The sequence below is a fragment of the Hemiscyllium ocellatum genome, chromosome 16, assembly GCF_020745735.1.
Source record: "Hemiscyllium ocellatum isolate sHemOce1 chromosome 16, sHemOce1.pat.X.cur, whole genome shotgun sequence".
Classification (NCBI taxonomy): Eukaryota; Metazoa; Chordata; class Chondrichthyes; order Orectolobiformes; family Hemiscylliidae; genus Hemiscyllium; species Hemiscyllium ocellatum.
This window is the reverse complement of record NC_083416.1, coordinates 18,769,009-18,784,738: the sequence shown is the minus strand read 5'-3', so window position 1 is coordinate 18,784,738 and position 15,730 is coordinate 18,769,009. Positions and strand designations below refer to the sequence as shown.

The following is a 15,730-nucleotide window of genomic DNA, read 5'->3' as shown; positions in this document are numbered from 1 at the left end:
CCTGTCCATCTTCCACCTATCCTCTCCACCCTTCTCTCTGACCTATCACCTTCACCCACCTATCGCATTCCCAGCTACCTTACCCCCCCCACAGCCCCATTCCCCCTCTCATTTATCTCTGCCCCCTTGGCCCACAAGCCTCATTCTTGATGAGCAGCTTATGCTCGAAATGTCGATTCTCCTGCTCCTCGGGTGCTACCTGACCTGCCTTGTTTTTCCAGCACCACATTCTCGACTCTGATCTCCAGCATCAGCAGTCCTCACACTCTGCCAAGGATTAGGTTCTGAATACTGAGGGATATCTGACATTTGAAAAGAATAGAAAGCTATGTAAAGCTGGAGACATAGTATTTGCAACCAGGTTTGGCAATAGTTAGAGGTGATCTTGGTCAGTGGAGCAGGACATAGAACAGTTTGGATGAAGCTGAGTAATAATGGGAAACCACTTACTTTTAAACTAAATGAGTGATCCCGTATTTTTCAACTATGACCCTCAGCTCTAGATTCTCCCACAACGCAAAACATCCTTTCAACATACAGCAGTCAAACCCCTCAGGATTTTACAGATTTTCATTAAATTACGTCTTACTCTTCTAAACTCCAGAGGATTTAGGCCTAGCCAGTCTTGTCTTTCCTTTTGTTATGAGGCAATGTGCTTATCAGTCCAGTAAACTTTCTATCAGTTGCTTCCAACACGCTAACACCCTTTCGCAAATACAATGACTAGTACCATATACAGTAATCCAGATGCAGATGCACCAATGCCCTGCAAATCTAAAACATAACCTCCAGCCTTTCAAATTCAATTACCCTCACAACAAAACATAACATTCTATTAGCTTTCTATCGGACCAATACTTATGTCATTAACTTTTCTTTTTTAAAAATGCCTGAAGAAACGGTTTATGTCTGCTTTTATATTTTTGGGTAATTCTCTCAAACTCTAATTTTCCATCCTTATTAATCTTTTCATAATCCTTTGCTGTGTTTTGTATTATTCCAAATCCTCTAACCTGGCATCTATCTTTGCACAGTTGTGCTTTTTGAGTTTGATACTTTGTCGGTCTGCCCCTTAGAATTCTTATTTGTTGGAATGTATCTATCTCAAGTGAGAATCCATGTCAATTCTAACAAAATCAGCATTAATCACTAGAGCTGGGCCATGCTATTTCAGTAACACCAAAGAATCAAACAACTTTTACGAATAAGGTGACCTGGTCCAATTACAGGAGTGTCAGGACCCATGTGGAAGTCTGAGTTAAAGCAAAAGAATAAAAAAGTTTAGACATGTAATTTCTGTGCTTACCTGCCTATTGAATTCCTCTTCATTTTCCATCCACATGTATTCTGCAAAAGGATTGTCCTCATCGTGTGAGTGACCATTTAGAACGACTTCATCACTGTTGATGCTTGGAGAATTATTACTCTGACTTGGATCTTTCATTTTTTCAACCTATTTAAACAGTAAAATCAAACAAAACTTAGTGTAATTCTCGACACAATTGATCCTCAAGAAGAAAATGAATACCATGAAATCAGAAGTATTTACGTCACTAACTAACATTTTAAAACCCACTTCCATCTCAGGCCTTTAGATGGGAAACGCTGTACTCAGTATCAGATAACCTAAACAGGTTAAAACATTTCCAGTATCACACTCACAATTACAGGCCAATTGAGAGCCCAGCAGGTCAACTCGATATGGTGGCTGCAGTTACACAATACAACTGATGAGGGCAGCAACTAACCATTGATCATTTCTAATAATCCCTATTTCTCCAATGTTTATGTAAAGAAAGGAGACCAAGAGTCCTGGATAGGGATTGGTTGGTGGGAGGGATGGAGTGCTCTGGAAAGGGATTCATTGGTGTATAAGAGATGATAAGAGATCCCTGGATCAGAACTGGGTAGTGAGAGTCTTGTAGTGATACAGAGTGCCCTTAACAGGGATTGGTTGGTGTTAAGGGAGATTGAGTGCTCTGAATAGAGAATGGGTCACGGAGAGAAAATAAAGCATTCTGGATACGTAGAGTGCTAAGACTGACATAGTGTTCACTCTCACTTACCTGGCCTATCTGACCTATTTTATAAATGAATAAAATTACAGCAATGCTTCTGCTGTAGGCAACTAACATCCTGTTTAAGTACAGAATTCAATATAGTCTTAAATCTTAGTCCAATATAAATCTTAAGTCAATTTCCTTCTCTTTGCCCAATCAGACACATTTCCCAGACCACTTCTTTAGTTATTCACCCTTATTCCCATAATCTAGCAGATTGAATCTTCCAATCCTGTACGACAGTTTAGGAATTTGTAATTCAAGCCCTAATGGAATCATCCCTTTGACCTCTGACTTCCACATATATGGAGTTCATCTCTACATGTCACTTAGAGATTTACAGCATGATGGGCCCATCACATACACACAGTTTAAAAACGACCATTTAATTATTCAAATCACATTTCCCAGCACCTGGCAAACAGCCTTGTATACTTTTCCATTACAAGTGCACATCTAGGCAGTGCACTACTTAAATGTTATGAGAGTTTCTGTCTCCATTACCATTACGGGCAGTGAATACCTTTGCACTCTGAGTGAAAAAGGTTTTCTCATATCTCTAAACCTTCTGCTCCTAATTTCAATTTATGCCCGATATCATTGATCCTTCCATTGAGGGGAAATGTTTCTTCCTGTCTACCCTATCTATGCCCCTTATAATTCTTTGCATCTCAATCATGACACCCTCAATCCTCTCTGCTCTAAGAAAAAGTATCCCAGTGTACCAAATCTCTCTCCAATATTGAAACTCTCCAGCTCAGGCAATATCTTGTGGGTGGCACGGTGGCACAGTGGTTAGCACTGCTGCCTCACAGCGCCTGTAGATCCGGGTTCAATTCCCGACTCAGGCGACTGACTGTGTGGAGTTTGCACGTTCTCCCCGTGTCTGCGTGGGTTTCCTCCGGGTGCTCCGGTTTCCTCCCACAGTCACAAAGATGTGCGGGTCAGGTGAATTGGCCAAGCTAAATTGCCCGTAGTGTTAGGTAAGGGGTAAATGTAGGGGTATGGGTGGGTTGCGCTTCGGCGGGTCGGTGTGGACTTGTTGGGCCGAAGGGCCTGTTTCCACACTGTAAGTCTAATCTAAAAAAAATCTCTTCTGCAGCCTTTCCAATATTCTCACATCCCATCCTATAATATGAATCCCAGAATTGTGTACAATATTCTAGTTGTGGCCCTACCAAGATTATATACAGTTCTGGCATCATCTGTTTGCCCAGGAACTCTGTATCTCAACTATCAAGGCAATTACACCATATCTCTCAATCAGTACTGATGATACCCTAAAGTACTCACGTACATGCACAAAGTTCCTCTGACCTTCAGTGGTTTCCAGGGTCCTGTCACTCATGATTTCCCTTTCTTTGTTTGACCTGTCCAAATGCATCATCTCACTTATCCAGACTGATCAGACTACCTGACCAGCCTGTCTATATTCTCCTGTGATAGAAGGCTATCCTCCTCACTATTTATTAACACACCAATTTTTGTATCATTTGCAAATCCTCTTGCATTCAAGTCTAAATCATTCATATAAATCACAAACAGCTGGCCCTGCGTGACCCCATAGGACAAAGACCTCCATTCAGAAAAAACACCCCTCAACCATCATTCTCTACATCTGCTTCCTGATACTCGGTCAATTATGGATCAATTTGCCAATTTCTTTGGATGCCAGGGGCTCCTACCTACGCTATCACTCTCCAATGTGAGTCCTTGTGAAAAACCTCCATGAAGCCCAGGGACTTTATCAAAAGCACTGGCCTTATTTACATATCTGGTTACTACAGAGAAGGTAGGGCCTCTCAAAGATCAAGAAGGTCGTCTTTGTATTGACAGATAGTAAATGAATATTTCATGTCAGTTTTTTTTAAACTGTGGGAAAAGAAATGGAATATAGAAAATGCACAAAAATAAACTTTGATGTTTTAAAAAACAGTTCACATTACAGAAGAGATAGTTTGGGAAGTCTTAGAGAATATAAAAAGGTGGATAAATGCCCAGGCCCTGACCTAATGCATCCCAGAACATTATGGGAAGGGAAGAAATTGAGAGACCGCTTACAAAAAAAAAACTTGCATCATCCATAACTGCGGGTGAGGAGCAGATAACGGGCAGGTGGCTAATATTGTACTTTTAAGAAAGACTGTAAGGAGACAACAGGAAACTATAAACCTGTGGAGGCTGATTTTGTTGTGGGCAAATTGTTGAAAGTGATTATAAAAAGGTAGAATGAACAGACATTTAGATGGGCAAAAATTGATTAGGGATAGTCAGGATAGTTTTGTGCGAGAAAAATCTTCGCTCACAAACGTGTTTGAGCTTTTTTTTGAAGTTACCAAAAACATTGATGATGGCAGAATAACAGATGCTGTTTATTTGGATTTTAGTAAAGCCTTTGACAAGGTTCTGCTTGGCAAACTAACCAGTAAAGTTAGGTCACATGGGATTCAGGGTGAGCTTCTGATAATTAGCTTATCAGAAGACAACAGGGTGGAGGAGGAGGAGGATGATTGCTTTTCAAACTGGAGGCCTGTGACCAGCGGTGTTCCACAGGGATCGGCGCTGGGTCCTCTTATGTTTGTCATTTATGTAACTGATTTGGAGGAGAATGTAGAAGGCATGGTTAATAAGTTTGTGGACGACAACAAAATTGGTAGGATAGTAGGTAGCAAAGAAGATTTGCTAAGATTATAAAGGGATCTTGATTAAATGGGTCAATGGGCTGAAAAATGGTAGATGCAATTCAATCTGGATAAGTGCATCGTATTTCATTTGGGCGCAAAAACAAGGGTCGGGATTACACAATTATGGTAGGGCCTTGGGTAGCTTTGTAGAAGAGGGACCTAGGGATGCAGGTATATAATTCTGTAGACAGAGCAATTAAAAAGAAGCTTGACACACTTGCCCTCATTGCTCAGCCCTTTGAATACAGTGAAGTCATGTTGAGGTTGTACAGAAAATTGGTAAGGCCTCTTCTGGAAAACTGTATCCAGTTCTGGTCACCCAGAACTGGAAAGTTATGAAGCTGGCGAGGGTTCCAGAGAGATTTCCCAAGATGTTGCAGAGTATGGAAGGCTTGAGTTATAAAGAAAAGCTGGATAGGCTGGGAGGTTGTGGAGGTGGTTGAGAGGTAACCTAATAGAAGTTTATAAAACAATTAGTGGTATTGATAGAGTTAATGGCAGCTGCCTTTTTCCTAGGATGGGGGATTTGAAGACTAGTGGTCACATCTTTAACGCGAGAGGAGAGAGATTTGAAAAAAAAAAGACATGAGGGGCAACATTTTTTTTTAAAAAAGAGAGACTGATTCACTTGTGGAATGAACTTCCTGAGGAGCTAGTGGATGTGGGTAAAGTTACAACATTAAAAAGCCATTTGGATCAGTACATGATTCGGAAAGATTTGGAGGGATATGGGCCAAGTGCAGGCAGATTAGATTAGTTTAGTTTGGCGTTATGTTCGGCATGGATTGGTTGGAGTCAAGGGTCTATACCCGTATTGTATGACTCTATGACCTCTTCATTCTCCAAACTTCAGGCACCTCTCCTGCTGCCAGAGTGAAATGGAACATTTTTACAAGCAGACCTGCTATTTTTTCACTTGCCTCAACAATCTAGGAAACCTTTTATCCAGCTGAGATTTACGTAGTTTTCCGCTGCCAGACCACTGAAAACTTTCTATCAATGCTAATTTCTCTAACGGTTCACACACCTTCCCTCTGACCACGACATGTATTTCATCCCTCTCACTGGTGAACTGGCAGATTCAAACCACCACAAATGCCGGAGGAAAGATCACAGAAGCGCTTCACAGGAGGCTCCCAAGCACTGAGGCTGTCACCTAGACAGGGACGAAACGTTTGCAACACAAATTCCCAGCTCGGCGAACAGAACCACAACAATGAATACCAACACAAGTATTCATTTTGAATTCTTCTGGTTCCATGCACGAATTACCAGTGTGGTCTTAATGGGCTGTATTCTTTTCCCTCCAACTATCTTGTAACACTTCTAGCACCTGTAAAACAAGTCTGGATTTTCTTTTGTGCTTGCCAGTATCCTCTCATATTCATGTTAGCTGTCCTAATCCTTTCTCTTCTTGAATGCATGCCACTGTTCTGTCACACATTTACCTTAAATATCTGCTCCACTTTGGCCAACTTATATGTAATCTTATAGAAGTACTTTTCCCTCAATTAAGAATTTTCAACAGTTAAGCAGTAATCAGTTATCACATTGAAGTGTTATGTAATACAGAGCACTGAGAACAAGATAAAGACCAGAGTGTGCAAATGTAATATCAAGTCAACAAAAAAGAAATAAAGGGAACGATCGGCTGGAATGGACAAAAAAAAAGATACAAGAAGGAAAACTAAAACACAAAATTTGAAATTTTACACTCCCCAACAAGAGTTTGAATTGTGAGGCAGCCAACAAATTTACGACAGAACAGTGATAACATCAATAGCACCTCTTCATGTATTTATCTCTCATTAATCTGACCATTCATTTTGGCTGATTGAGGCAGTATATTTCTTGCCCATGCGATTGGTTGAATTTCATGGATCAGGAAGATTTACTAAAGTTAATTATTTTATTGAGAGAGTAGACCAGAGACAGTTTCCAATTGAGAGGATGGACAAAACTACAGACAATCAAACAATACAAGATCACAGAAATCAAACATCAAATTTGGGAGAAACCACTTTCCATGAAAAGATAAGAATGGAACTCATTTCCAGGCAGTGGCTAAAACCTATAGAAGAGGCTGATGAACATGAGGGAGAAGGGAGTAAAGGTCAAAAGCAGCAATGAAGCATAGCCGACACTGGGAGGAGAAACAAAAGGGAGGATTGGCAGGATGTAGAGTTTGAGCAGAGCAGCAGTTTGGGATGCAGATGGTCAGTGGAAGGTGGAATGGTTCAGGTAATGAGCAACTTGAAGTTCAGAGATTGAAGAACGGGGTGCGGGGGAGCAGTGTGAGGGAAATGGTCAAAGGATGGGAAGGTGGAACAATTAAGGTTACTGGATGAGGTGGTGGGGATTGGGGATGTCAGAGGATGAGGAGCTGCAGGAGGGGAGGTGTCATACGATATGGAACTGGGTATACTGGGCTGTCAAAAGGAGAGAGGCTGAGGGAGTTGAAGCTGTCAGAGGATGAGGAGCCAGGCAAGTGAGGATGTCAAAAGAGCAAGGAGGTGGACATCAGGGCTGACTCACCATGTTTAAAAAAAAAAACATTCAAAATGTGAAGCCCCAGGAAAATAAGGGAATAATTGTTTGCAGTCTATATCTCCTTTTATTTCATTATGAGGAGGAGCACCCAAATTTAAACTCTTCAATCAGGCTAACAAGAGCAGTGAACTGGGACTGAGGTGGAAGGGGACTGCACCTGCGAGAGACAGTGAACATAAGATGATTTAAGGTATATAAAATAAGGGCAGGCATAGGTAGAGTTGACAGGGAAGATCAGTTGCCCAATACATAGAGGTCAATCACCAGTTGTTCACATTTAAGCTATCTGGTCAGAGGGGACTTGAATAAAGGTTTTTTTCACTCAGGTCAGTGGATGCCTGGAACTTGTCGTCTAGTTGGGCAGGTGAGGTGGAAACCCTCAACCCAATTTAAAGAAACCTGGATTAAACAGCACACAAGATGCTGGGAAATGGAATGAGAATGGGCAGTTTTGTTCCTCAGCCAGCATACTTGACAACCTGCATGCCCTGTTTCCATGCTGTAGCTTTTATATGTTTCTGGGATCTTGGAGAACATGTGTACAAAGTGCCTGTCATGCTACAGCTCAAGGTCAGGGTGTCCTTGCGGGGCAGCTGGAATCGTTATGCAGCATCAGGCAGAGTGAGAATTCCTTGCGTTTTACATTCGAGGAGGATGCCCACCCTACTTTTGCCTGAAACGTCAATTTTCCTGCTCCTCGGATACTGCCTGACCTGCTGTGCTTTTCCAGCACTATTCTAACTTTGACTCTAATCTCCAGCATCTGCAGTACCCACTTTCACCCAAAAGGCAGTGAGAGTTCAGGCTAAGAGATAGGTGACCATCAGGACAAGACAGGAAATATAGGGATCGTCAGGGGGTATATCACTCTCAAACATGCATTCAACATTGGAAACTGCTGGGAATGACAATACGCTGAAGGACATCAATTGACAAAAGGACTGGACACATGGGAACAGCAAAGGATAGAAACGTGCACACAGAACCTTATTGTTTATCCAGATTGTAATTTTTTCACCAAGGAAAGAGCTATGGAGACAGCAAAATTCCTGCTGGGTCCCCATGGTAACACTGTGACAAATCAGAATTGACATGCCTGGTTTGAACGGAGTTAAATATCGCAAGTGAACAACTTTCGTTTCATCACCATGTCCACTAATCAGCACTCTCCTCTCAAGATGTATAAATTGTTGTTTCTTTTCTAAGTTGGCTTTCTTGTACCTTCCTTGACGAGTGCAAGATGGAAAGCATCCATTTCTTGTCTCAGAATTCTGAAACTGCTTCCTAGTGATATGATTGCAACTGTCTTGCATGTAAGACCTGGTGAGATGCCCAATCCATGGGTCAGGAATTGGCCTGTTCAGTCACATAAAATCCAAGGCAAAAGCTTGCCATTCTGAGTTGATGTCATCCTCAAAAGGATGACATCCTCAAACTGACAAGAAGCAGAGCTGATTGAGGGAATGGTTGGGATGAAAACTGATAAGACATGGTGAACTGAAAAAGCTGACAATGCTCAGAGTGAATAGCAAGCACTGATAAAGATAACAGAAGGGTTTGCTGTAATATTTTAATCTTTACCAAGGAAGGTGATGGAAAATAGGAACGAGGCAAATGTAACCCGTCTATGGTAGCTGTTCTACACTTACAGGCTAAATAATTTAATCAATGTGAGTAAGATGTTGGAACCATAAATCAGCGGAAAGATAATTAGATAGTAGGAGAGAATTACTTTAATGAAGGAAAGCCAGCACAGATTTGAGAAAGGCAGATCCTGCTTGACTAATCTGATTTTTCTTTAGTGAAGTAATAGAAAGATGTAACACACAATGTGGTGATGTTGACTGAACAAATATTTAAGGATGGACGTGACAGTCCTTAACAAAGGTACAGGAGGGTTTAACCAGAATCCTTTGAAGTACGAAGGGTTTGCTTCAAGGTTTGATGGAAGGTTTTGCACTTGTTTTTTTTTTAAGCAACTCTCTTGTGGGACATGGACATTTATTGCCCCATTTCCAGTTGCCCTTGAGAAGGTTGTGGTGAGCTGCCTTCTTGAACCACTGCAATCCATTTGATGTAGACAGACCCACAATGTATTTAGGAAGGGACTTCCAAGGTGCTGACCATGTGACATGATAATTCCAAGTCAAATGGTGAGTCGCTTGGAGGGGAATTTGGAAGTGGTCACTTTCCTATATATCAGCTGTCCATATTCTTCTAAATGGAAGTGGTCTTGGGTTTGGAAGGTGCTGTCTAAGGGCATACAGTGAATTTTTACAGTACACCAGGTAGTTCATACACACTGCTACTCCCCAGCAACAGTGGTGGAGGGAAAAATTGATGCAGGGGTGGTGTCAATCAAGTGGACTGTTTTTCCCTGGATGATGTCAAGCTTGTTGAATATTGAGCTACATCTAAACAAGTGGGGAACATTGCATCACACTGCGGAATTGTACCGTGTAGATGCTGGTCAGGCCTCTGGGATTCAGTAGGTGAATCACTTGCTGCAGTATTCCTAGCCTCTGACCTGCTGCTGTATCCACTGCATTTATATAGCGAATGCAGTTGAGCTTCTGGTCAATAGTAACCATCCAAGGATGTTGACATGAGGGGATTCAGTCATGGTAATGCCATTGAGTGTCAAGAGACAGTGCTGAAGTTGTCTCCTATTGGTCACTGCCTGGCATTGGAGGACAAAAGTTACTTTTCCAAGCTTGGATATTGACCAGGTCTTCTTGTATTTAAAAATGGACTGCTTCAGATTCTGAGGAGTAGTGAATGCTGAACACCAAACAGCCCCAATTCTGACCTTATGACAGAGAGAAGGTCATTGAAGCAAAGGCAGCTGAGTCGAGATTTTATAGATGCAAATGTGTTGCTGGTCAAAGCACAGCAGGCCAGGCAGCATCTCAGGAATAGAGAATTCGACGTTTCGAGCATAAGCCCTTCATCAGGAAGGGCTTATGCTCGCCGCACCAACCAGTACCCTTCCACTGACACCCTCCTTCGACTGACTGAACTGGTCCTCACCCTGAATAACTTCTCTTTTCAATCCTCCCACTCCTCCCTCCGAGATTTTATAGAGGTGTATACAGTTAAACTTCAGATTTAAAGAAAAACGACTTGATGGTAAAAGGACAGTAGACACAGCTCCTAAACAAGACATATGAGGACAAACTGTTTTGAAGAGCAAATGGAAATTATACTGGTATTGGTAACTTCCAAGGGTAATACATGGGAGATGAAGAATGATTTTCAAATAAAATGCATGGGCACTCAAATATAAACTTGAAGCATTTTAGCAATTAAGTGGGGAAATGGGAATGGCTCCCTACAAGACATTGTGAAATCAACAGGCAAACAACTTGTGTATTAATAACAATGCTACTACATGGTATATGCATCTACAAAGCTACTCTTTTATTGGTACTTATTCCTTGGTAACTTTTCCATGCAATTAAATGGCTGCTTGGTCATTCCTCTTCTCCAGTTCTTCTACAGGCAAACTTTTCTGTAGAACTCTTCTCCCTACATTTACCTCTGTTTTGATCAGCTCTCCTCACTCAGTTTTCATTTAGCCCTACTCTCTTCCTAGTATAAAAGGCTTCTCCATTGTTCTATGCATCTGGTTTTAAAAGTTTCTTTCCTGCCCAGATGCAGTCTTTTCAAGAGGTATTAAAATCTTCCTAGCACAGGTGTGAAGATTTCAAACTTACTCCTGTTAACTCTGTAGTGAATGCCAGAATCTTCACGGATGCGGCAATCACAGATTAACAATTTTTCAATTCCCCTTCCTAAATCAGCAACAGATTGTAAATTAGAAACAACTTAATTTAATCAGGTTAAACAATTATTTTTTCTAAATGAAGCCTGAATCTTCAGGTACTCTTGCAACCTTCCTAAAATGAGAATCAAAACTGTACACAACTCCAGATGTGGCCTCATCTATGCCATGGACAGCTGTAGCAATTTTCAAGTGTTATTTGAAGTATTTAGATGTACACTTAATGCCAACAAGGCTATAGGCCAAGTACCAGAAAATAGGATTAGAATTCTTGTGCACTTGTTTTGACCAGCGCAGCCACAATGAGTCTATTTCTGTAGACCTGATTCTATTCTCTTTGCAATGTCAACACATCCACAAACATGTACTCCCTCCACCACTGACATTTACTTGCAGCAGTATCTACAGATTCACTGCAGAAAATCTCAAAAACCGTTCAATAACACTTTTCAAATACATGACTATCCCATCGAGGGGGACATGGGCAGTAGACACATTGGAACACCACCTGCAAGTTCCCTGCTATGTCATCAAAATTTGACTTGGAAATATATTGCTGCTCCTTCTGTGTCACTAGGTCAAAATCTTGGAACTCCCTTCCTAACAGCATTATGGGCGTACCTACAGCACAGGGTCTAAGAAGGTAACTCACCAGCACCTTCGCTAGAGATAGGCCAGAAATATTAGCCCAGCCACAAACACCCACATCCCATGGGCAGATAAAAATAAAAACATTCCAACTACCTTCCTTAACATTTGCTGTAACCTGTGCACCGATGTTGTGACTCATATCAGAACATTCAAATCCCTCATTACCTCAGGTTTTGCAATCTTTCTCTATTTAAATATGCTTTGCTAGTCTTCCTGTCAAAATGGACTCTCTGCCATTTTTCCCTCCACTCTCTCAACCTACATCTACCCTTTGCAGGGTCTCTACTTCCTCTTGAAGATTTATTTTCCTATCTATTTTTGTGACAACAAATTTAACAGCCATATCTTTGATCCTTTTAACCATGTAATTTATATAAATTGTAAATATTGTGGCCTCAGCACTGATGGCAAAGGTACAGACTTCACACCCTGCCAATCCAAAAATGATCCTTTTCTTCCCATTTTCTGTTTTCCATTAGCCAACTAATCACCTATCCATACACCATGTTACTTCCCACGTCATGACAGAACATCTGGCTGTTTATCTGCCTGCCACATTAACTCTCTCAGAACTTTACATTGCCCAAATACCCCATTTAAGGTGAGCTGTCCCAGCTATTTGATCCCCTCCAGTACTTCAGGACCAGCCTGGGAAGGTGAAAGATTAGCTTGTGGTTTTAGGGCCTGCACTTCAGAATTGGAGCTGTGCATGAACAAAGGGAGAGCAGTCTGGGAAGGTAAGTGATTATAAAAATGAATCTTGTGGATTTGGGGCCTGCACTTCGGGACCAGAGCTGAGCAGGACTTCGATGTTGTGGCCATTTCAAAGACATGGATTGAGCAGGGTGAGGAATGGATGTTGCAGATTCCAGGATTTAGATCTTTAATTAAGAACAGGCAAGGCGGTAAAAGAGGGGGGAGGTGTGGCCTTGTTAGTCACGGATAGTATAACAGTCGCTGAAAGAACTTTTGACGAGGACTCATCAACTGAGGTAGTGTGGGCTGAGATTAGAAGCAGGAGAGGAGAGGTCACACTGCTTGGAGGTTTTTATAGGCCTCCGCAGAGTTCCAGGGAGACAGAAGAGAGGATTGGCAAAATTATTCTGGGTAGGAGCGAAAGGAACAGGGTGGTCATTATGGAGGACTTTAACTTCCCCAACATTGACTGGGAATGCTATAACTCTAGAACATCGGATGGATCAGTTTTTGTCCAATACGTACAGGAGGGTTTCCTGACAGTATGTCAAAGGGCCGACAAGAGGGGAGGCCACATTGGATCTGGTACTTGGTAATGAACCAGGCCAGGTGTTTGCTTTAGTTGTGGGTGAGCACTTTGAAGAGGGTGACCATCATTGAGTTACATTTAGTTTCACGATGGAAAGGGATAGGTGCATGCCACAGGTCAGGAGTTACCGATGGGGCAAGGGCAATTACAATGCGATTCGGCAAGAATTAGAATGCATAGAATGGGGAGCAAAATGCAGGGGATGCAGACAATGGAAATGTGGAGCTGGTTTAAGGAATAGATATTACATGTTCTTGGTAGGTATGTCCCTGTCAGGCAGGGATATGGTGATAAGGTAAGGGAATTGCATCTCTTGTTAAACCGAAGGAAGAAGCTTATGTGTTGATGAGACAAGATGGTTCAGATGAGGCGATGGAGAGTTACAGATCAGCTAGGAAAGATTTAAAGAGAGAGTTAAAAACAAAAGAGAGGACACGAGCAGTCTTTAGCAAATAGAATAAAAGGAGAACTCTAAAGCTTTCTATAAGTATGTGAGGAATAAGAGGATGACTAGGGTAAGAATGGGCCAGACAAAGACAAGTGGGAAGTTGAGTGTGAACCCTGTGGAGATCGGAGAGGTGCTAAGTGAACATTTCTCATCGGTTTTCACTCAGGAAAAGGAAAATATTGTACAGAAGAGTGAGGTACAAGATATTAGATGCGAAAGGATTGAGGTTAGTTATGAACGGGTGTAATCAATTCTAGAAGGAGTGAAAGTTGACAAGTCCCCTGGGCCGGATGGGATTTATCCAAGGATTTTCTGGGAAACTAGGGAGGAGATAGCAGAGCCTTTGGCTTTGATGGTTGAGTCGTCATTGTCTATAGGTTTAGTACCAGAGGACTAGAGGATTGCAAATGTCATGCCTTTGTTCAAGAAGGGCAGTACAGATGACAGTATATAGACCAGTGAGCCTTACTTCTGTTGTAGGAAAGGTTTTGGAAAGGATTATAAGAGATAAGATTTACAATAATCTAACAAGCAACAATTTGATTTCAGATGGCCAACATGGTTTCATCAAGGACAGGTCATGTCTCACAAACCTCTGGGTTTTTTGAAGTGACCAAGCATGTAAATGAGGGTAGGGCAGTTGACATGGTATACATGGACTTCAGTAAAGCCTTTGATAAGGTTCCACATGGTAGGCTGTTGGAGAAAATGCTGAGGCATGGAATGGAGGGTGATTTAGCAGTTTGGATTAGAAACTGGCTTTCTGAAAGGAGGCAGCGAGTGGTGGTTGGTGGAAAATATTCTGCCTGGAATCCAGTTACTAGTGGTGTGCCAGAAGGATCTGTTTTGGGACCACTGCTGATTGTTACTTTTACAAATGACTTAGTTGCAGGCATAGGTGAATGGATTAGTAAGTTTGCAGACAGTGGAGTATTGGACAGTGTGGAAGAATGGAAGGTTGCAGGAGGACTTGGATAAACTGCAGAATTGGTCTGAGAGGTGGCAAATGGAGTTCAATGCAGCTAAATGTGAGGTGGTGCACTTTGGGAAGAATAACAGGAAGGCAGAGTACTGAGTCAATGGAAAGAATCTTGGTAGTGTGGGTGTGCAGAGGGACCTTGGAGTCCATGTACTTGGATCCCTGAAAGTTGATATCCAGGTTGATAATGCTGTTAAGAAGGCATCCAGTTTGTTAGATTTTATTGGTAGAGGGATTGAGTTCCAGAGCCACAATATCATGCTGCAACTATACAAAATCTAGTCAAGCTGCACTTGGAATATTGTGTACAGTTCTGGTCACCATATTTCAGGAAGGCTGTGGAAGCATTGGAAAAGGTGTAGAGGAGATTTACCAGGGTGTTGCCTGGTCTGGAGGGAAGGTCTTATGAGGAAAGGCTGAGAGACTTGGGTCTGTTCTCATTGGAAAGGCGGCGGCTCAGGGGGGATTTGATAGAGACATACATGATCAGAGGATTAGATAGGGTAGACAGTGAATGATGACGTTAGCTTGTATGAGGGGACATGACTACAAAGTGAGGGGTGATAAAAGACAGATATCAGAGGCAGGTTCTTTACTCAGAGAGTGGTAAGGGCATGGAATTCCCTACCTGCCAATGTAGTTAACTCAGCCACATTAGGGAGATTTAAACAATCCTTGGATACATACATGGATGATGATGGGATAGTGTAGGGGAATGAGTTGAGAATAGTTCACAGGTCGGCACAACATCGAGCGCCAAAGGGCCTGTTCCACACTGTCCTGTTCTATATATAAAGGGCAAAAGAGAAGCAAAAGTGGACACTGGGCCACTGGAAAATGACCCTGGAGAGATAGTACTGGGGAACAAGGAAATGGTTGAGGAACTGAATAACTAATTTGTGTCAGTCTTCACAGTGGAAGACAAGTTATATCCAAAAATTCAAGAGTGCTAAGGATCAGAGCTGGGTATGGTGGCCATCACCAAGGAGAAGGTACTAGAAAAACTGAATTGCCTGAAGGTGGAGAAATCACCTGGGCCAGATGGACTACACCCTAGAGTTCCAAGGAGACAGCTGAAGAGATAGTGGAGGCATTAGTAGTGACCTTTCAGGAATTGCAAGAATCAGAAAAGGTCCCAGAGGACTGGAAAGTCACAAACATTACACCGGAGTTTAAAAAGAGGCAATAAGACAAAAGATGGAAAATTACAGACCAATTAGCCTAACATCAGTCATGGATGAGATCCTGGAATCCACTGTGAAGAATGCGAATTCTGAATACTGTGAAGT

General features: G+C 42.0%; 1 protein-coding gene across 5 annotated transcripts in view; it reads right to left on the bottom strand.

The window, feature by feature from the left end:
* The window catches only part of LOC132823347 (polyadenylate-binding protein-interacting protein 2-like), a 44,930-nt gene that overhangs the window by 23,485 nt on the left and 5,715 nt on the right, over positions 1-15,730 (bottom strand). For all 5 annotated transcript variants that reach the window (XM_060837070.1, XM_060837068.1, XM_060837072.1 and 2 more), the window contains one exon: positions 1,307-1,453. In XM_060837070.1, coding sequence (XP_060693053.1) covers positions 1,307-1,444 — 138 coding nt within the window. In that variant the 5' untranslated portion in view covers positions 1,445-1,453. The remainder of the gene's footprint in view (positions 1-1,306; positions 1,454-15,730) is intronic.